We start from the raw sequence: 22,358 nt of genomic DNA, 5'->3' as shown, positions 1-22,358 counted from the left end.
ATGCATGTTAGAGTATTCTACCAGTCCTAAAGATGGATTAAATTGAATCTTGACTCAATTAAATGTCTTGTTTTGCCTGACCAACAGTCCAAAATCCAAAGATATTCAGTTTACTACCATGTGTGAGAAAGAAAAGCATTAAAATCCTCATATTTTAGAAGCTGGAAACTGCCATATGTGACATTTTTGCTGATAAGTTATTTAATAATCAAAATAAATGCAGCTGTAGTGGTCTGGCTTTTCTTTCTGTGGTAAACTTTGGTTTTCCTCGTCGTCCATTATGCTAAAAGTGGCTCGACAAAGCTGCCAAAGCTGTGACAGCTGTCTTTGGCATTCACATAGCAAAGTTTAAAGTGGATGCACATTAGACTTCCTTCCCCAGGATCTAATTTAGAGCTTTATAGCAACTTTGTCCAGCTCCAAAGTTAATTAAAAAAGTTACTCTATGTGGCTCTTTTTTTTTGGCTGACTCATCAAACCAAGATCAAGCATTGTTATGACAAAAATTAGAATTTCTGCCTCCGTCAGCGACATTAAGGTTGTAGCCAAAAGAGGGAAATATTAAGAAACATTTCCTACTTGTGTTATGTTATGCAAGATGGTCGCTGACCACAACCGTGACAAGTGGAGGCTCCTCACCGACACACACATATATGAGGCTTTTAGACACATTGTCCCCAGTGAAACTAAAAACTGAATGGACAAGGAAGTAGAGGAGAAGGAGGTGTTCTTTCATGTTTCTGGGCATGTGTCAACTTGCGTGTGTGTGCATGTTTTTCCGAACCTCGCGCACACGTGAAGGCATCGGAGTGCTGCAGTGTGCTTATGTTTACAACTGTGCGTGTTTTGTGTTTTGCATGGCCCCAGCTCCCTGTGGTATGCAGCAGAGCAGGTTCATCTGTGTCAAACAGAAAAAGGGGAGGTGAACGTATGGAGCTACTCCTCCTCCTCCTCCTGCTTCATCGCCAGCCTGTCCCTTTACGACTTGGCAGACTTTGTTGTCAGGCTGCCACCTAAAGGTCACTGCTCCTTTGTTGTTTCTGCCGCTGAGAAAACAGAGAACGGTGTGAAACTGTCATTTTAAAACTATGCAATCCCTGCATCGATTAGGTCTGAGGATTTATTGATTCCACTGATTTTTACTTATTTTTTTATTGTTTTTTACTTTAAAAACACACAAAACAACAACAACAAAAAGGATGTGGATTGCCTTGTTTCCATAAAACATAATTATCCCTGTGATTTATTCTGTGTTTCAGTCATCATCCTGTCATTGACATGTAAATACCATCCATTTCTCTCGACGCTGTTCTTTTCCCATGAGTCAGCTGCTCTATAATATATATTTCACTCACGATTTTCATCTGTTCCTCTTGTGTTGGTGGTTCTGCCCTGCCTCATCTCTTTGTGATGGCCTTTTTACAGGCTGCTAATAAGATTTTCAGTAAGTATCGTTCCTCTTCTAACACAGCATCTCTCATCATATTACCAAAATACAACAAAGCTAAAACACATGAGATCACAGCCCCACACTGTCTCCAACTCGGCTGAATTGTGGACAGGGATTTGTTCTTAGTTTTGGGTGTAACAAAAAATCTAATTCTGTTCTTCTAACATTGTTCTCTCCAAAGACTTTTAACTGTTTGTCAGACAAAACAAACAATTTGAAGACAAGAAATGACCCATAAAAACCGAAACAAGCCACTGAAACCACAACTGAAACCACAATGGAAATGAGCTGGCAGACTTAACGTGGCGTTTACTTTTTAAAAAAGCAGCAGTGACCCCAGCTTAACATTAATCAGGTCAACAGCTTTGCAGAAAATGAACACAGTATTTTGAATCTCACACCGGCCCAGTCTAAATATAAACAGCGTGATGCCAAAAGCACCTGCAGCCACTTCTGTCTAATATCAGCGCCGATGCGTTCACTGCCTGAAGCAGAGTCCGGAGTCTCTGTTTCTCTCTCTGGCTCTGGCCGGAGAACATTGGACCGGTTGATTATTATTCCACTGCAGAGCTGCAGGCAGTGCAGATAAGACTGTGCAGGATTTGGCAGCGTCATTCTTTGTTTTCCTGTTCTCTGCCCATTAACTCCTGCTGAAACAGGAAATTAAGAATAAGCAGAGCTGTAATCCGAGGTGTTAATTGGCTGCTGCAGTACAGTGTGACCTCAGTGCTTCTGTCAGGAGCTGACTGTGCAGTAGGTGTTGTGGTTACCAGTTAGTTGGTGTTGAGGCTTCACCGGTCAGTGTTGTGATGGGTCTGATTGTGTAACCATCAGCTCAGTTTGAGTTCTGCAGCTCAAGGCTCATCAGTCTTATAACGGATGTTGTAGTGTTTCAAAATGGGAATAGCTGCTGGTTCAAGAAGCATTTTCCCACTGTGTATAAATTGTCTTTTAATAATATCCTCCAAGTTTCTCCACATAGAAACACAGCACTCTCCTACTTAATTAAAGGCACTATGTGTAAGTTTTTGTTGTTGTTGTTGCATTTACAAGACGAGGCAAGAATACGCTGCTTCTTCATCCTCTCATGTTGGACTGAGGACAAACTGGATATATACTATCGCAAAGTGGTATTACTAGAAGAGACAGAACGGGGCTAGCTGGTTAGCATGCTAACCCCAGTCGGAAAAAAGTGATAGAAATAGAGGCAAAACAAGAGTTAGCACTGGTGTTGCTTTCCAGCGCTGTAGACATCTCTCAGCACGAAAAGCTTTATGCTGAACTCACAATGTTAACTCTAGACTGGTAAATAAACAGCTGTTAATGTAGAGATAGCAAAAACTGACATTTAGCACCTTTTTTTTTAAGTCGACTTTTATTCCTGGAAAACGTGGTGACGTGTGTCCACCTGGTAACTTCCCCTTAGAACACGGTGTACTATCAAAGAGAGCAGCTTCATCAGTGTAAGAGGTCAGCCTCTTAATGTCCCACAGTGGTTCAGTGGTTTCACAGCTCAGTATTGATTAGCTGGTCAGTCTGTTCACACCAGATGTCCAACACCAGCTGCTCAGGAATATACCGCTGCTATAATGGAGCGAAGAGACTTCCCGTGCATTTTTAATGAGACAACCCGGCTGTGCAGCCTTTAGTTACATAATAAGAGCTGTTATTTGACATAGCCCACTCTGCTTCTGTTTGTCAGCAGTTTCAGTTAAACATGATCCTGATGCTCAGATGGTTTTACAACCTTATGACCCTTATGAGGCTTGAAATCACTATGAAGTTGCCATGTGAGGATATCAGGTGTTTGTGTGGCAGCAGAGGAGTCTAAAACTTTCAACTTCCCACCACTGAAGTGAAGTCGCCTCTCAGAGCAGACTCCGGGGGGGGAATGTGGTTTTGTGGCCGACTCTTGAGTGGGATACGACTTTAACTGGCTTTTTTAACGGTCGATTGACTATCAGGACTTCCCCTTTGACAGATTCATGCACTAAATCACACGTTCGCTTGGTGTTATACAGGAAGACCACAGCAGCAGCAGTGTGTCACCAGGGTTGTGCGCTGCATGCATTAAACGAGAACTCAAACTTAAAAATATAAAACAGGGATAATGGCAATGATCCGTTTCAGGAGAAGTTTACTCCGAGTAATCTCTCTGCATGAGGAGGAGGATGATGTGTTTACTAGCTGCTCACCACCAGAGGTAATATTTTATGTGTTTTTAATTATTGCACACAACCTTTAAGCTTCACTTGCACAGTTTTGCACGTTAGCATTACAGATTAAAAGCAGTGTTTTACTCTGGAAGTCCTGAAAGCCAAGTTTTCCTGCTTTTGTCTGTGCTTTCCTTCCAGTTAAATCCTTGTCTCTCTAGTCATTTATACAGCCACTCATACTATATATAATATTTATAATATTTGCACTCTCCACCTTAATTTGATAATTCTGTTCTGCTGTGGTGCTGTATTGAACAGCACACCTCTCGGGCTTCTTCTACTCCACCGCACATTCGATTCTCCTGGGCACCTCCAGCTGTTTGCTCGGCTCCTGCATATTTCATCCCTATTGATCCCCGCGCAATAAAAACATCACAGAGTCATTGTTGGTTGGCCTCGGGGGCGCTGGCATTATTTATGACTCTCTCTGCCCTATCGCTCCGCAGCCCGGGCGGCTTCTTTGTAACGGCAGCATGAAATAATCATGACAAGTAGCCCATTGACTGGATCAGTCATGCGGGTTTTGAAGAAGGATACTCTGTCATTACAGGCTGTGGGAGATGTTGTTGAACTAACTTTTTGTTCATTTGTCAGCAGCTCACATCCACTAAGCCTGTTTCCCTCTTTACTAGCTCACAATATTAAATCATATTAAATGATTATTTGGTTACAGTAGACTCTTCCATTTAACCAGTAACAGCATAAAACATCTGGTTTGTTGTTGGTCAGGTTTCCAGCCTGTTCAACAGGAAAATGTCTGCAGTGTGTTTGGTTTGTTCTGCCAGATTACCTGAATTACCTGAAACATTATTCATGTTTTTTTCCTCATGATCTGACACGTTACTGTCTGCAGACTGAAAATATGATCAGAAAAGTTCAGGATTCAGGGAGAAAAGTTACAGTGACAAAGTAGCTATAGTTTGCTGCAAATCTATAATGAAGGCAGTGATTTTTAAACATGGATATATACAGTTATAAAACAGTGATTCAAGCCAGCTTCTCAAATATGATTACATGCAGCTTTTTCTGGTCTTACATTGCAGTAAAAAAGGAATATCTTAATATAAATAAATAAATAAATTTTCCTCTAATAGACCAATTAATTGATAAAATATTAGGCTTCGGTTAATCAATAATGATAATAACTGCTATCTGCAGACCTACCTATCTGTAGAACTATGGGGAATTTTATTATTTATATATATTATTTATTTTATTTTATATATTTATATTTTTATTATTTCCCAAACTTCTGGTAATACAGTCTGGCCTCAAAAAGAACATACAGTTCATCAGTTTTACAGACAGTATGATCCATATTTACTTATATACACTTTTAAATCTTTCAGTTTTTTGTGTAAGATTTCCTCAGCTCTCTCTGTTCACAGCTGTGGGGATGAGCCCAGACAAACTGTCCTCCCAATGTTCAGGATGCATCTTGGTCGTCAGTTTTACTTCCTTTTTTCTACCTGACGTGGGTCCCTGCCACTCTCGGTTATATAACAACATTTACTTCCCCTGTCCTCCTCCTCCTCCTCCTCCTCCTCCTCCTCCTCCTCCTCCTCCTCCTCCTCTGAGTTCACTCTGGGTTACTGCTCTGCTCCTCTATGTTCAACAACGAAATAGTTTATTTGACATTTCAGCCGTTTCCTTTGCTGCTCAGCACAAACACTTTCAGATATTCAGTGATTGACAACATGTGGAGCTCAGAGGGAACGTGGCGTTAACAGTGTGGGGGAGTTGAGGTTTAAGCTCTCTGGGTGTTTTAAGGTATTTTAGATGAAAGCGTCCACTGGCTTGCATGTGCAGCTGTTGATTTACACTCTGAAAGCTGTGAATTTCTTACATCATGCTGTCCAGGAACTTTCTCCCCCTGATTATATAACAGGCTTAAATGCACTCAGAGATGACTCACTCCTCCACCCCTCTCTCTCTCTCTTTTTTTCCTCTCCATCAGACGGTGTCTTCATCAGGCCACGGCCGCCCCGAGTCGCCCGTCTACACCAACCTCCAGGAGCTGAAGATCACCCAGACCAACCTGCCCCCTCTGCCCTCGGGCTCCCCGCTCCACGTGCTGGGCGACTGGGAGACCCACAGGGACCAGAACGGCAGGCACTTCTACTACAACCGCTCCACCCAGGAGAGGACCTGGAAGCCGCCCCGAGCCAGGGACGCCAGCATCGGGAACTCCAGAGGAGAGAGCCACAGCACGGGGGATAGCTCCGAGGTACGTACTGTGTGGAGAGAAAATGCACATATACACATTATTTTATCTGTCTTTATGAAGAACTGGATGCAGCTGATGCAAGCTTTTTACATAAAAAACAAAGTATTTAAATGGTGGTGACACAGAACAAACAAGTAAAACAAGTTAATCTAAATATTTCCTCTTAAAATATGGTTTATATTGTTCCCAGGTCTGGCACAAAAACCTAAACTCCCTCAGGACAAGTTTAGATGATGTGTCTGGCACAAAATAATTTTTTTTTTTTAAATGTGAGACACCACACACAGATAACACGTGTGTGGTGACAGATAAGGACAGATTTCACATGTGATGTGCAGTGAGCGATAAAATCACTCTGAACACACCAGGAAACAGGAAAATCTGGCAAGATAATCGTCAGAACCAACCGATACTCGAGCCTTTGCTGACTTTAACCAGGAGGGGAGACTTGGATTAATAATTGGCCTGATTATCTTCTTGTGTGTACCCTGCTTTAGGCTGAAAAATCAGACTCTTAAAAAGCATGTACCCTTAAAAGTGAGACGAGAAGCCCATCATCAAAATGAGAGGGAGGGGATCAAAAATAAGTAGTTGCTGGTATAAGAGCTCATAAAAAAACAAGCAACAGAAATGTAAATGTTGCGTTTACAGATAACACACAGGTAGCCACATTTAAGTGTGTTTTTAAAACCAGCGATTTATCAGCTGTGTGTGAAGCTTTAACAGACGTTCATTTATATGTAAACGTCCCACACTCCTGCTTTAATTAGAGATACTGTGCAGTGCTTCAGGCGTGGACCTTCATTAGGTTTCCAAATTCACAATGCAGATACAAGAACCACAGGCAACAACAACCAGTCAGCAGTCAGCTGGAACAATAACAACATCAGTTATCAGTAAAAAACAGACTCAACACGAGGAAAACCATAAAGTATTAGACTCTTAGTTTAACTGAAAAACTGAAACGTGATCGTCGGCCGACATGACCAGACTTTGCAAAAATGTCGTCACTCTGAGTTCAAACTGGTTTTCACAGGCAAAGAATTACAAGAAGTCACACACACACACACACACACACACACACACACACACACACACACACACACACACTAGCTTTCATATGCTCAGTCAGTGTCATGAGTCAGAGGCAGATATTAAATAGATAAACACAGCATATAGGCAAGGATTCATTTTATATCGTGTCTTCCTCGTGACTAACAAAGCTGCACATGTCGACAGTTGAGACGTCGGCAGTGGCAGATTGTTATGGGAGATTTGAACTGTCAGAGAAAATGAAAGTTTTTTTTTTCTTTCTGACATGCAGCTTTGTTGTATTAATCTGCTCTTGAAAAACACATGCAGACTTTTGTAATTTGGCAGTGAATGACTATTCTGACTTTGTGAATGACTATTGTTATGATGAACACACACACTGTGACACGGCAGATTAGTCTGAATCATTTGGGAGTCATCTCTTGATTTTGAGTCGACCCCTGTTTAATTAAATGGCTGTACCACACTGCCACCTACAGGTGAAACACAGTCACTGTTGCCTAGTTTATTGCTGCAGCAGCCACCTCTAGATTTACACCTCACCGACCAAAATGAAGCCTGAACATTGGTGATTTTTTTACTCTCTAACGGGTCTTCTGGTTGCCTGTGCTGTGTTAATCTGGTGTTGGGCAGCTTCTCATGGTTTATTGGTTCTGGGTCTTTTCTCCTCTGAAACACCCTGGTGAAAGATGCCCTCTCTTTTCTCTCTCCCTCCCTCTCTCTCTTTCTACTCTAATGGTAGACCACTCCTCTCTCGCTCTCGCCGTCTTTCCTTCCCTTCCTCTCGCTCTCCATCGGCCGACTTCAGCCTCTGTCGTCGGAGGACACCTGCTTCAGTACCTACTCTAGCCAGTCAGACAGTCAGTATGGCTCGCCGCCACGCGGTTGGTCGGAGGAGATGGACGAGCACGGCCACACGCTGTACGTCAGCGACTATACCAACGAGAAGGTACCGGCTGCACGGGGGCTGATCTGCCGTCTCTTTACTGTGGTGGTTTGTGGGGATGCCTGGTGGTGGGGGTTGGAGGGGGCGGGCTTTGAGGTTGATTTGTGGGGATTTTCTACCTGTGTTGCAGGACGTAAATGTTTCCTCCACACTGATTAGACAGTGTTGTAACACCACAGCATGAGAGTGATTACTACTGCTAGAGAACGGATAGAAAATATTGAACTCAAAACAGTTTCCTCATTATCCAGAATAATCACACAGGCATGTCCACAGAAGTCTAAGGACTGTTGGTCAGTAGGTTTGCACAGACTCAGTAATGAGCCGTGTATTTTCTCCTGTCTTGTCAGTGGTTAAAACACGTCGATGACCAGGGCAGACCTTATTACTACAGTGCAGACGGCTCCAGGTCAGAATGGGAGCTGCCGAAGGTAAGACAGCTTATCAAATTACTAAAAGATAATGCTCAGAAGGGACTGGTAGGAGTGTGACGATACACTGAGGTCATGAGACGATACACGATACTAGGTTCACGAGATTGTAACACTATTTTAAGAAAAGTACTATGACGAAATATAAATAACATTATTTAACTGAAAGTCACAAAATGCAAAACAACGCAGGTGCATTTTGAAGGGACTGGTGCGCGTATCACCAAAATTTTAACTTCTATACCCAAAGTACTATGGTGTTAAATAAGTCTTCTCATGCTCGGTTATCAACCCTGCTGTGTTACAAAAAAACTCTGGTGAGATCAGAAGGGCTGCAACTAATGATTTTTCTTTCTTATTTTCTTGACTAATCAATTAGTTGTTCAGTGAAAATTATTTGCTCTAACATCTCCCTCTTCAAATTACTTGTCTTGTCCATCAATCAGTCCAGAAACACAAAGAGACAGTTGATTTTTACTTGGTAAATTGCTGAAATTATTGACTGATTATCAAATTTGTTGACAATTTTTTGGCAAAAACCAACCGAGTACGTTTGTTAAATTAGTTTTAGCACTAGAGTGCAGTATTCTGAAGATGAAGAGCTCAGTCTCTGCACTGCTCTGTAGTGTGATTGTCAACTTTTTGCAAAGAAAAGTGACATTATCTGACAGATTTTTGTTAATTTGGGGGATGCTGCTCCTGTCTTTGTTTCCCCACTTTGTTATTATGATTTATTACATGAATGTTCATGTTAGATTTAGGCAGAATGAGGTTCACTCTCAGTTAAAACTGAGAAGAAATATTTAGGTGAGGAGGGATATGTGTTTACATTTGCATTTGGTGACATTATAAGTGCTGTATATTGATGCCGTTATGATCCCCCGGTCCCTCCCTCCAGTACAACCACTCCCCTCCACAGCCGTCTGGAGATGCTCCAAAAAGTCGCAGTCTGGACAGGAAGCACATGGAGCCCATCGTCCTGACCAAATGGAGACACAGCACCTACATCCAAGAGCCCAACGACAAGGTCTTACACACAACTGGTCCACTGCCATATGCTTAATTTCAATGCTAGAAAAAAAAATTAAGAATTTTTTTCAACAAAGCCTGAAGCACAGGATTAGTTTGCGAGTGCAGCTGTTGTCTGTTGTATTTCACTGCTGCGATGTTCCAGAGTTTCAGTTGTAGACTTGTTACGTTGCAGCGGCTGTCAAAAACCAGGCGTTTCCGCACCGGCTCCGCCCGCCAACACCCGTACAAACACAAAGTCAGTAGCCGTGACGGGCCCGACCAATCACTGCCTTGTCCCCTAATCCGAACAGACAATCAGCTTGCATGATAATCACATTCAATTCCCATGTTCATGTCAAATTCACCTTTTTTTTTCAAGCATGGTTCCCTGATATCACCAAGAAATTCATGATGAGCTTGAGTTTGACCACAGTGACAACATCAAGTAATTATCTTAAATCAAAACTGATTATCCTAAGAATGAAGTACTTCAAAGGTGCATGAGCATTCTGAGAAACCCTGAACCTGTATTACATCTAATTAATAATCCGTTCGTGCCTCCTGGACATCACACAGGTACTTGACTCTCTTTGCAGCGTGATAATCTCACCACTAATTGCCATCACACTCTTTCAGCTGTCTGTGTCTTTTTAACCTCACATCATCTTCTCATTAACCTTCTGTTGTTATGTGACAGTTTTTTTTTTCCCATCGTTTGTCTCTTCACTAGGACGCTCCTCCTCCTCTGGGTCCCAAGCCCCCCTCTCCTGACTCTGACTCCTGCCCTTCGTCTCCCAAGCCCCCCGCCTCTGTTAGTACTCACCCTTAACCTCACCTGCAGGGAGTTTAGCTTGGTCCCTGACTGTAGGCAGTGACACGTGTTGCAGAGTTCCTACACAGGTTTGGAAATAATTAGAGAAAAGTCGAGTGTTGCAGCAGAAATAAAGCTGCAGAAAAAGGAAACTTGCCTGTGTAGAAACCCTGTTAATAGGGCTGTGCTCACTCTGGTTTGTCTACATCACACATTCACTCCTGGCTGGGTTGATCATCCATGCTTCACCAGAATCTGCATCTTAATCTGAAAAGGCAAAAGGTTGCTGGTTAAGAAGAATCCACAGCCTCTAATTTATTTTACTCTAATGTCTCTGTAGTGTTTAGTCTGAGTGAGAATAATGACAGCAGTCTGATTGTTCTGGTGGTGGGCGTTTTTCTGCTGCTGGTGTTTTACAGTGGATTCACACATGCTTATTGTTTACCAACATTTAGTTTTGACAGCAGTTTTCTCCTCTGTGATTTTGCTGTGGTTGTCAATCATAGTTTGTGCGACTGATGAGTCTCAAATATGATTTTTTTTATGCTTGTTTTTCTCTGCAGCCATCTGAAAAGTGTGGAGTCCTGAATGTGACAAAGATCACTGAGCATGGCAAGAAAGTCCGGTGAGTAGCACTGACTCTGCAGCTAAATCCACTTTAATGTCGTTATAATCCTGTGTCGTGTGGACGTCTGTTTCACTTTAAGCTCATTTTAATTGTTTAGTTCTTTCTTCTTTTCTTTTTGTCTGGTTCTGCTCGAGGTTTCTGCTCCACTGTCGCCTAGTGTTTGCTCATGGTGGGAATTGTTGGGTCTCTCTGTATTATAATATTATAAAAGAGATTACAGTCTAGACTCTAACTCTACATCAAACTTAAAACGTCTGTATTGTCATTCAAAAAACTACCACAGTGCACAGTTGAATTAAATTTTGTTGCATCTGGCTCCCTTTAAAACAACGATAAATAAATAACCTAAAAAAGTATAAAAATAAATAGAAATGAAGCAGCATTTGTATTGATTGTATAAATCACTATATTATTGCACATGAGGTCTTTCACATGAAAAGTGCCTTGAGATAACTTCTCTTGTGATTCAGAGCTATATAAATAAGATAAAATTGAACTGAACTGAATTAAATCCCCTCTCTGCTTCCAGTTATAATCAGTATGGTGATTTTTTTATCAAAATTAATTGATTTTCTTTAAGGTTAAGAATCAGGAGGGATGTTTTGCCTGCATCTTTACATCGCTGTGAACCAAATTATTCTTTTTTGATATTTTATTTGATTAATATAAAAGTATTTTTTTAATGAAATTTGTGTTGAATGTGCATCTAAATTATTAAATTATTCAAATATCTCGTCAAAGAGTAAATTAAACACACAGAATCTGAGCAGGCATTCAATGCAACTTTGAATACTTAATTAGTCGTCACGTAAAAAGAAAGTTTGGTTCGATAACCTGCTCTCTGCTGAATAAACACACAGGAAGCTGCACATATTTATTGACCTCACTCAGACTGTTTATAAACTGTCTGTTGCAGGAAGAACTGGACTTCTTCCTGGACAGTCCTCCAAGGATTTACGCTGCTGTTTGCCAAAGGACAAGGAGGTGGAACCAGCTGGGTGAGTGACAGAAACCTTTTCCTGTTAAAACAAACAAACAAACAAGCCAAAAGAAAAGTTGTTTCTTGTCTGGTCGCGTTGCTGTTTAGACAAAGGTAAATACAACAGAGGAATAGTCCAATCCAAAAGAAAAGTCTGATAATCTCACCCAGTCTAAAAGCGGCTGTTGCCTCTTTGTTTTGTCAACACTGCTCCTAAAAGTTGTTGTTGTAAAGTTTTGGAGCTGTTTGTCAGGTCATTAGAGGGACGTTGGGGTTGAACTTTCTCCTTCCTGGATGTTTCCTTTTCCTTCTCTTTCCATGCCTCCATCTCTTTACCCCTTGGCTTCACCCTCTCCTCCCCATCCTTCCTCCTCCTCCTCCTCATCCTCCTCCATCCGTCCATACTGCAGCCATACTACCACAGTGACTCCTTCCCTGAATTCCTCTTGTCACTGTTGAGTAACTGGAGGCCGTCCGCTAAGAAACGTCCTGCTGTCGCCTATGGCCGCTCAGGGCTCGACCGAGCCTCCTCTGTATGTTGCTTTCTCCTTCCTTTTGTGTGCTCCTCTCTCTCTGTCCTCCTCTGCATGACATCTGCGTCCTGTCTGTCATGCTCTGACCCCAACCCCTCTGTTATCAGGCACTAGCATGAGTATCGTAACGTCATGGCTCGACAAAAATACTGTTTCCGGGTCCAACTTGCCTGAGGCTCTCGTGTTTTTAGATGCTGTAGTGTTGTGTCCTGTGTTTAATCAGCTAAATCTGAGTAAAAAATATTCAGTTGTCATTATACTGCTTTCTTTGTAAAGACAAACAGAGGAAGTTTGGCGCCAGTGGGTGCTATTGTAGCAATTGTTTGCACTGGTTTGCACCTGCTAGTAAAAGTGGGTACCCTTGATATAAACTATGGTCCTTCCAGGGTTTTTCTTGCTATGAGCCCACATCTTTGTGTTTCTGTCTTTGCCCAGTTAAGGCGAATAAAGCTGACCTTAGCTAGCTATCTGCACCAAGCTAAAATGAAAACAGACAACCATATCTGGCAATTTTTCGCTACTTTTGTTGAGTACTGAAAAAGACTAACAATCAAAACACGAAGATGTGGGTTGATAGTGAGAAACACCCTGTAAAATCCATAGCTTATACCAGTGGCTGCTAACCTTAGCTAGGTTAGCCGGCTAACACCTGCTAAAACCTTCTCTCGTTTAAAAATTGTAGCCTATCAACTGCAGCTATTTCTTCTTTCTCGTCACGAGGAAAGCAAAAGAATGACAGTTTAATAGTATTTTCGTTGGTCGTGACGTCACAATTTAACAAGCAGATATAACTGACATTATTTCACTGACTATAAACAGGTATATTTATTTTACATTATAGACATTTGGCTAATGTTTGTGCCCCACGAGGCAGGAGGAAGTTCACAAAACAGTTGCTTTCTTGGAAATGGAGAAGTTGTAAAGTTCAAACATGAGATGCACATCTGCTGTCATGCGTTCTTATCACATGGACAGAGCATGACACACAGGCAGGATTACTTGTCAGTTCTTGGTTGCATGTGCGTAGGCTGGTGGAGCAAAACTCAACAGACTCCTCAGTTTTTAGTCTGTAAATTTTCGCTGCAGTTAATGAGCTCTCGAGGTAAAAGAAATGGTGATGAAGTGGTCATTTTTCTTAACCTCGAGAATTTAAACCCAGTATGCATACACATTAAGAGAGGGGGTTTATTCATTGGAATTATTTTTTCTATTAAGGAAGCCAGAATTAATATGCGTACACAGTCAGCTGGCAGTTTATTAGGTACACCTGGCTAAAGCTAATGCAGTCTACTACAATGATGTGGTAGTAAATCCTCCTGACATGAAGGTCACAGTGTTCAGTTTTTCTTGAAACTGTTTGTAGTTTGAAGTGCTTCTGAACTACAAGAAGAAGTCCTTTGTGTGTTAATCCTCCCTCCTTTGATTCGTCTCCTCTCTTTGTCCAGTTTGGAGGCAGTCAGTCCAAACCAGAGTTCACCGTAGATCTGAGGGGCGGCTCGGTGGAATGGGCGTCCAAGGACAAATCCAGCAAGAAGCACGTTATAGAGGTGGGAGAGAGCTCGCATCAAGCTTATACGCTCTTTGATCTATTTCTTGTTTCAAATCAATTTTTGTATTTCTTAAAAAATAATAACTTGAGAGCGCTGAAAGGTCTGAAATACAAACAAAACAATCTCTCAAGTGTAGTTTCAGAAAGCCTTAGAGGGGTTTTTTATACATTGACGCTCCATTTTCTTTCCAGAAGTCTACAAATTAAGCCTATTTCTGCTTTCAGCAACACAACAAAAAATACCATATATTGGCAGTAAACATGTTACTTCTTGTGATGTGAATATACTTCTTCATGTGTTCATGGAGAATACATGAAGAAATAAACAATAAATAATAAATAAACAATAGTTTAAAAATACAAAATCAGAGCATAGATTGATTTTCTAAAGACTGATTACTCTGTGTCTCTTCTCCTGGTTGCAGCTGAAGACTCGACAGGGCACAGAGCTGCTCATCCAGTCAGAAAACGACGGCGTCATCACCGACTGGTACCGAGCGCTGCAGGACACCATCAGCACCCACGTGAGGACCAACAGTCTCACATTGTCCAGATCTCTCCCAGAATTAGTTTCGGATCAGGATGTTGTTGTGCAGCATCGAACAACATTTTAGTCAAATTAGGCACAGAGTTTGAGAGGAGCGAAGTGTAGTTGGGTGTAGCATGTTCCTTCCTCAGTTCACAATAAATCAAAACAGACATAAAGTTTAAAAAAACAACATAAAAATGTTAATAATTTGAATACTAACCCAGTGAGTGAACAGCTGTTTGTTCTCAGGCTGAATCTGTTTGGTTTCACTTGTAATCAACACATTAAGTTTATTGTTTCGCTGCCCCGAGAGTCCAAAGGTGCAGCAGGTTTTTACAACCAGTGTCCAGTATTTTCTTGTGTATGTTTGTTTTAGGCCTGGGAGTCTGATGAGGCCATCGAAGAAGACATGCCCGAGTCGCCTGGTTTTGAAAAACACGACAAGGAGAAAGAGCACAGAGACTCAAAGAAAAACAGAGGTCTGTGTTCTGTTTAATGGTGTTAAACACGTGTAGCGTTTTGGGGGGATTTAAAACATAAAATACCACAAAAACGTTTTGGTGAAACTGATAATAAAGCACCAAGAGTCAAAGATTTAAGTGTTGAATGAATTGGGGAAAAAAGCAAAGCAGGACTTCTCTAAAAACAAGAACATACCACATACCATATACAAGACTGAAAATGAAAGCATAAAGTGCAAAAACAAGTCAAGGAATTCTCTATCTCAGCGCCTTGACAGCCTCATATATCTTACCCAGCCCTATAAAACAACCACTTATCAGTTTCATTCCTCCAAAACACCGAGCGGCCGTCATGGCGATCAGTGTGCTGAGACGAGTGGTGGACAACGCTGTCCTGTCTCATCTCTCCTCAGCAGCCATGAAGACCTCCACCAGCATGGACGCGTCCGACAACAAGAAGACCAGACACAAGCTGAAGAAGTTCCTCACCCGGCGCCCGACCCTGCAGGCCGTCAGAGACAAGGGCTACATCAAAGGTAACAGAGCAACAAGCTTCACATTTTAAACACACGTCAACTTCTCCATTTTTTCTTTCTTTTCTGTCAGGCAGTACAGTGTCCCCAAATAACAACTGAAGGTTATCCTTTATGCTTTCAGATCAAATCCTTAAAAAGACATTTAAATGCCAGAAAAATACATCTGAAAACATGATTAACTTAAAAAAACAACTATTTTTTTTAACTGTGCAGCGACAACTGGAGGTAGGACACCACTTAAATCATGAAAAGAGTCCAAATTTGTTCTTTTTGAAAAGTTACGGCTTGTTAAGTCCTTGCATTTTGTCATTTTCCACACACTCCATACAATAGCTGCTTCCTGCTTACACACACACAGCTGATTTGACTGAGGACTTTGGACTGTTTTGTGACTTTGTTTTTGTCGTTATGTGTCTTCAGATCAGGTGTTTGGCTGCAGCCTGTCCAATTTGTGTCAGAGGGAGAACTGCAACGTGCCGAGCTTTGTAAAGATGTGCATCGACCATGTGGAGAACAGCGGTGGGTTTGGATAAATGTCACTTAACCAGACCTGAGTTAAGAGGAAATTATTTTAGTTTCCTCTATTCTACTTGTAGTAAAAGAGGAGTGGTGTTTACTGCCGCTCAGTAAATAATGTCAGATAAGCTGTAGTTAAGTAGTGTGTCTGACAGAGTCTCACAAAGTAATACTGTCTTGTTTCTTGTTTGGTTCTTAAAGCACAATTTAAAAAATCATTCAATTCAGTTCAGTTTTATTTATACAGGAGAACGTAGCATAACGCAGATTCCATGGAGAGATGCTGGAGAGACTTTAGAGACTTGTGATCATAAGAATAATTTGCAGATATTGCTGAACTGGTATTTTCTACCCATCATCCCCTGCAGGTTTGTGTGTAGACGGGTTGTACAGAGTTAGTGGAAACCTGGCCGTCATACAGAAACTACGCTTTGCTGTCAATCACGGTGAGTCACTGCTCTCTGAAACTGCATTATCTAAGGGAGAATAATGACTGAGAGGTTATTAGAAGTATCTGGCAGGTTCTTTTTGTCACGTTGAGTCTGTGGGGACGGTGCTTTGACTGAAGGGCTTTGTGTATTTGTGTGTCCAGATGAGAAGGTGAACCTGGCAGATGGGAAGTGGGAGGACATCCATGTGACCACTGGAGCTTTAAAGATGTACTTCAGAGAGCTGCCAGAGCCTCTCTTCACCTACACTCTCTTCTATGACTTTGTCAACGCCATCAGTACGTGCCGCGAACATCTGTAGCACATGTCTTTTATTTATTCATGTTTTCACTCAGTGTGAACTGAATGTACTGTCTGTATTACTAAGTATGTTGTCAGTGAAAGCCTCTTTACTTCAGAAGCAAGACTGCGCCTGGAAATGTACTGCTGCAAACCAACATTTTATTGAAATTCTTCCTGTCATGAACATCAGCTCAATAGGCAATTTTTCCAGGAGCTTCTTCTAGCTTCTTGTTTTTTTTTTTGTTGTTTTTTTTTACTGATTTTGTGCTGACTTGAAGAATTTAAACTGAACTAGTGCAGTGCCTGGTCAAAATATGTCTGTGGAGGTTGATTGCTTGGCCTGCATTAATTCAGCTTGCAGCTTTCTTGAGATCATCATCCAAACCATTTCACTTGGCACTTCCTTTTGTCGCTAGAGCAAACACATCATGCAAAACTACCCATTATAGGAACATATTGCATGTATGGAGACCTCCTGGTATAGATGTTTAAGCTCTGGGTTTAGAAATAGTCCATACTCTCGGATTTGCAATCTATGACCTCGGATCCATGCCCTCAAACAACTTGGTTTGCGAGTAAATACAACGTTACACAATGAAAACATCGATCTTTTCTCTGAGCTGTAAATTGTCCAGGTGCTGCACTGTCCTCTTAGTGTAGTTCCGCATTTTTCTTTACATCACATAACATGTAGAAAAAGCAAGAACTGCTCATCCAAAAAACTTCACTGTCGACACTGCACTTTCATGGGACCTCAGCAGTATAGCTGTGATTTTTGGAGTCAGTTGGTTGAGCAGTTGTCGAGAAAATTAAAATACAGACAGACGGACAGAGATCGCTTCATTTCTAGTTAGATGCAGGGAGATATTATACAGCATACATACATTTGATTAGAACTTTTCTTCTTCATTTTCTTGCACTGTTGAAATATTAACTTTGCTATGAAACCTCATGGAATTCCACATGGATCACTGAGGTCCACACCCCCTTAGAAAACCACTTCCATAATTATTAACCTCCGGTACCTTACTCTAGGAAATGTGATCCCACACACGTTTAACATCAAAGTTCACTTTACCCAATACTGTATCACTGAAAAGATTGTTATTGCACTGAATTATATGTAAATGTACGTAACTCTGTGATGGCTAAGGTTGTTCACCAAGACTTTTTTTTTTTTTTTTTTTTTTTGGTTCTGCAGAGATACCAGACTACAAGCAGCGAGTTCATTCCATCAAAGATCTGGTCAGACAGCTGCCCAAGCCCCACCATGACACCATGCAGGCCCTCTTCAAACACCTCAGGAAGTAGGAAAAACACTGTGTTTTGATTGCTCCCCACACACACCCCCGAAAACAGAAGTTAAACCTGAGGAATTTTAATACAGACAGCAACTATTCTCTACACTTTTAGATAGATAGAACGATAGACAGACAGACAGGCTGGAAAAATAATAAATTTTAAGCAGCAATGTTGACCAACACTCCTCCTTCTCTCCAGGGTGATCGACCACGGCGAGGAAAACCGTATGACCACCCAGAGCGTGGCCATCGTGTTCGGTCCCACGCTGCTGCGGCCTGAAACGGAGACCTGGAACATGGCGGTCCACATGGTCTACCAGAATCAGATAGTGGAGCTGATACTGCTGGAGTATGAGAACATTTTCGGAAGGTAGACAAAGGCGCCAAGAGGATAAGCCTATGTTGTTGTTTTTCGTTTGGTTTTTTCTCCCCCTCACCCAACGCAGAGCTCTTCCTAACCCAGCATGGCCCTGCCAAAAAACACAGCCCGGCTCGGTTCGGCCCCAGGACTGGAGAACGGGCAGCTTCTCTTCATCTCAACCTGTGGGTCACTGGCTTCTCCGATCTTGAAACTCTGGACCAAAGCCAACGCAAATATGTCTCATAGACCAAAAAAAAAAAAGGAAAGAAAAAAACAAAGTAAAAAACATAGATGTACAACTAACTAGCGACCAAAAAGTTTAGACTCTTTGCACTTTTCAGTATCTCATTATCTCCTGCAGCTGCATTTGTGCCACTTTACTGCAAAGGTGACGTCCTCGTGTCCTGACACTGGATTTTCTGAAACTGATAACACACGTGGCCAAACGAGCCTCGACTACTGCACCGACTGACGGAGGCCAAAGGAGCTGCAGAAGAACGAGCCTCAGTACTGGTCTATTACAGAGGAGGAGGGGTCAGTATTGGAGGTCAATGATGCTGGACACAGCCTGTACGTACTGTAGTGTTCTGCAAAATCTCATCACTTATACAGACTCATCGCTGCTGTATGCACCACACTGGGGAACTAACAGAAGAAACCAAACTGCTCTCTACCCTCGGCTTGGCTTTAGGCACCAAGAGGTGAAACAAGTAGAAGCTGGAACAAGGAGAAGAAGGGATATGGAGGTTCTTTTTTATTTAGAAACGGCTCTTACTGTACTGATCATGTTCTCTCTTTCCTTTTCTTTTTATTTTAAATGTTTTGCTCTCTCTCTCCCTCTCTCTCCCTTTTTCCTCCCTGAAATACTGGACCGAGGTCCTCTGAACACATAAGAGGTTATCGCCGCTCTCTGTATTATATCTGCATGCCACTTTCTCCATTTTAGAACAAATCATCCTGCAGCGGTCAGAACATTAACTTCAAAACAAACAAACGGTACTCCGCTGTTTCTATCCTCGACTAATGGATATAAAATGTTAAGGCAAACAGCCTTTAAACATGTCTCCATTGATACATTTGTACAGTGTTTATGTGTGTGCATGTGTGGACGAAGGGGGGTGGGGGTGGATGAATGGATGAATGGATTTACTGACGATATATTGTACAAATAGTAAATATAAGTACTTATGCCTGGAGTGTTAAAAAATAAGAGGGAGGAATCACTATTCTGTGATCATCGAGTAACCAACGTGACGAATAAAGTTATGAACTGGGGATGTGGATTACCTGTGAATCAGGTAGATGGAGGATTGTGAATGTAACTTTGCAAAGTAAATGCTGTTGGCTTTATCAAACTGGAATAAAGACCTCTAATAAGAGGAAATATACTTTATGTTGTGTTTTTACATTAACGCTGCCAGAATTCGATCACATGGGCTAAAATTTCTGCATTCATTTCCACTATTAAAGTTCTACCAGGCTATTGAGGTCAGGTAATTTTTTTTTACACAAAACTGAAATATTAGGAGTAAAGAGTGCAAAATAATGAGCCGCCAAGTCAAAATCATTAATAAAACCTGAGAAAAAGTCAGTATTTTGAGATACTGAGCCAAATTCTCCAGTCAAAATTATAAATTAATGAGTCAGAACTTTGATTTTCTATGTTGAAATTACTCATCTCTCATTTTGACTGTTTGCTATCATAAACTTGTTTTAGCATTTCATAATCGACATTGTTTAATAATGTTATTTGTAGTCCATATTAGTATAATATCAACTCCATATCTAATAAATTTGATTTTGTATCTCATAATTCCAAGTGTCAAACATTTGCTATATTGTTCAGCAATGTCTCATTTTACTTGCAGTGTCTTAATTTTAATTTAAACAGTCAAACTTTTGACTCTTCATAAGTGCGACTCATAATTTCTATGTCTGGCTTAACTATTATTTATGCGTATTTGTTTTTAAATGATCCTGTGTCAAAAATCTTCTTTTAAGTTTATTTTTAGTTCATATTGAGCTCATTAGCTTTTAAGTTGTATTTGTATTATATTAATCCACCCGAGAGAAAACTACATTTGAAGTTTCCATGGACGTTTTTATTATTTTTTTCCGCCAAGTTACAAACTTTTTGATTTCTACGTCCACATCCAATCAGAGAGGGTTTGCAGGGAATACTCGAATCTGATTGGCTGACAGGTGTCATCAGTTGATGACGTTACTACGCCAAACGCAAGGCGACAGAGAGAAATGGAAGTACGCAGTTTTTCTTTCTTTCTTTTCTTATTTTACCGGTACAGGGGCAGAAACTGAAGCACAAACGTCCTTTCACACGGAAGCCGGAAAACAAGGTGTGTAAATGTCTATATGTGTTCAAAATAAACAATGATATGAACAGAGTATGAGTTATGTACAGCTAACGGACTAGCTAGCTAAACCGTTAGCAGTGATAGCTTATTTAGTGGTAGCCTCCCCTTTCTATATTAGTTAGCCAAAAAGTTGATTGTGTTTTTTATCGGTCTGGTAGTTCTAGAAATAGTTAGATACGTTTTATGACCAGTCAAACTTTTTTTTTTCTCATGAAGAACAAAGTTTGCACAACTTCCATGAAGCTAGTTTACTCTGTCACTATGAGTAGGCAAAGTGTAACCCTCAGATGCAAGTAAAAATGCATGGAAACAGTCTATTTAGAGGTACAGTTTTAAAGGTTTCTTGATGGAGAAGGTTCCTGCCTCTCAGATGTGAGATTTGATGCTTGTCTTTACTGTACATGAGAATAAACTGAATAATTTTGGGTGTGAACTCAGTCAAAACGGCATCTGAAGACCTTGGGGTGTGAGAAATTATAACACTAATTTCTGACATTTTATATAGAAAATAAACAGTTAATTGAGAAAATAATTAGTAGATTAATTGATAATGAAAATAATCATTGGTCACAATCCTTAATATAATAAAATCAGGTGTGCTGTCACTGTTTAGAAGGCGTTTCTGAATTAAAGACATGTAAAATAATTATTTCCAAAGACAGATAACACTGAGATACATACAACAGGAAGCAAACTTTAAATGTGAGGCTTGTATAAACAGATAGTTACATCCTGCAGCACTTCTGAAGAGGAGATTACAATCAAAAATCACATTAAAAGCAAAGCACAGTCAGATTTTGCAATGCAGATGCTTGAAAAGGCAGCAGCACTCTGGCTCATGGGTTTCGATGGCATCTTTGATGCCTGATCTGGGTTAAACCCTGATAATGGATTATTTTATCAGAGATTTACGAGTGTTAGAAGGCAAATATGAATCATTCAGCAGGGGGCCAAGGTTTTCTCTTACTGAAAATATCATCTGTTTTTTGAGGAATTGGAGACACTTTGAGTTTCCTGCCTCTTGTTTTCTGGCCTCTGATTTCACATCTAAGTGCTCTGGTGCATCAGATCCCTGAAATAGTGAAGTAAAATATGTTTTATTTTAGAATGTAAAACCTCTATATGGCTGTAGGCTTTTGGGGAGGTCACCTGCTAAAAACCATCACTTCCTCTGCTGTATGAAATCTGCCACACCTCTCATCACAGCAGACTATGTGCAGAGATAAGACAGATCCATGCAGAAACATTACTCAGAAACTTTGGTGGTACTAATATGATATGATTTATCGGCTCCTACAGATGTCAAGTTCACTTCTTTAGAAAACTTTTCATGTAAGGAACCCTTGCTGCAGACAGATGCAGAAACATGGCTCAGATAAGAGCCAAGACAGTGATAAGACAGTGAAGAGTGCACTAAGAATACTTTGTCCCTAGTATCAATAAATAATCATGATTTCAATATTGATCCACCTGGTACCTGTCTGAACTGGTGTGCATGCTTTTAAATAACTTGCGCAGAAAAGATGGATGTTGTGAAAACCACAAAAAATGTTATAGGTCTTCAGGGTCTCTACTTTATGTAGTTAACTGCAGTTATCTTGTGGTCTACATGGTCCTACAACAGTGTGTATCTTCATTTATCCGGGGAAAAGAGTTTTGCTGAGCTGGCTTGCTCTTTTTTTTAAGGAGGTGTCCTGATTTAAATTGCTCCAGTTAC

At 40.9% G+C, this 22,358-nt stretch overlaps 1 protein-coding gene and 1 long non-coding RNA gene across 16 annotated transcripts in view; both read left to right on the top strand.

The window, feature by feature from the left end:
• The window catches only part of LOC108884343 (rho GTPase-activating protein 12), a 55,602-nt gene extending 35,940 nt beyond the window's left edge, over nt 1-19,662 (top strand). For 2 of the 15 annotated variants that reach the window (XM_018678196.2, XM_018678197.2), the window contains exons 3-19: nt 5,624-5,893; nt 7,689-7,895; nt 8,243-8,323; nt 9,222-9,350; nt 9,528-9,590; nt 10,065-10,145; nt 10,709-10,770; nt 11,690-11,771; nt 13,731-13,832; nt 14,260-14,358; nt 14,740-14,842; nt 15,238-15,360; nt 15,781-15,879; nt 16,245-16,322; nt 16,469-16,603; nt 17,809-17,914; nt 18,108-19,662. In XM_018678196.2, the coding sequence (XP_018533712.1) occupies nt 5,624-5,893; nt 7,689-7,895; nt 8,243-8,323; nt 9,222-9,350; nt 9,528-9,590; nt 10,065-10,145; nt 10,709-10,770; nt 11,690-11,771; nt 13,731-13,832; nt 14,260-14,358; nt 14,740-14,842; nt 15,238-15,360; nt 15,781-15,879; nt 16,245-16,322; nt 16,469-16,603; nt 17,809-17,914; nt 18,108-18,282 (1,995 nt within the window). In that variant the 3' untranslated portion in view covers nt 18,283-19,662. The remainder of the gene's footprint in view (nt 1-5,623; nt 5,894-7,688; nt 7,896-8,242; nt 8,324-9,221; nt 9,351-9,527; nt 9,591-10,064; nt 10,146-10,708; nt 10,771-11,689; nt 11,772-13,730; nt 13,833-14,259; nt 14,359-14,739; nt 14,843-15,237; nt 15,361-15,780; nt 15,880-16,244; nt 16,323-16,468; nt 16,604-17,808; nt 17,915-18,107) is intronic. The other 13 variants (XM_018678198.2, XM_018678204.2, XM_018678201.2 and 10 more) reach the window with 13 other exon arrangements.
• Nucleotides 19,663-20,491: 829 nt separating this feature from the next.
• Nucleotides 20,492-22,358, top strand: part of LOC108884352 (uncharacterized) — a 45,133-nt gene continuing 43,266 nt past the window's right edge. The window contains exon 1 of the long non-coding RNA XR_001961036.2: nt 20,492-20,623. This is a non-coding gene — a long non-coding RNA (uncharacterized LOC108884352). The remainder of the gene's footprint in view (nt 20,624-22,358) is intronic.

The sequence above is a fragment of the Lates calcarifer genome, linkage group LG4 (assembly GCF_001640805.2).
Source record: "Lates calcarifer isolate ASB-BC8 linkage group LG4, TLL_Latcal_v3, whole genome shotgun sequence".
In the NCBI taxonomy this organism is placed as follows: Eukaryota; Metazoa; Chordata; class Actinopteri; family Centropomidae; genus Lates; species Lates calcarifer.
The sequence above is the reverse complement of the archived record's forward strand: the minus strand, read 5'-3'. Positions and strand labels throughout refer to the sequence as shown.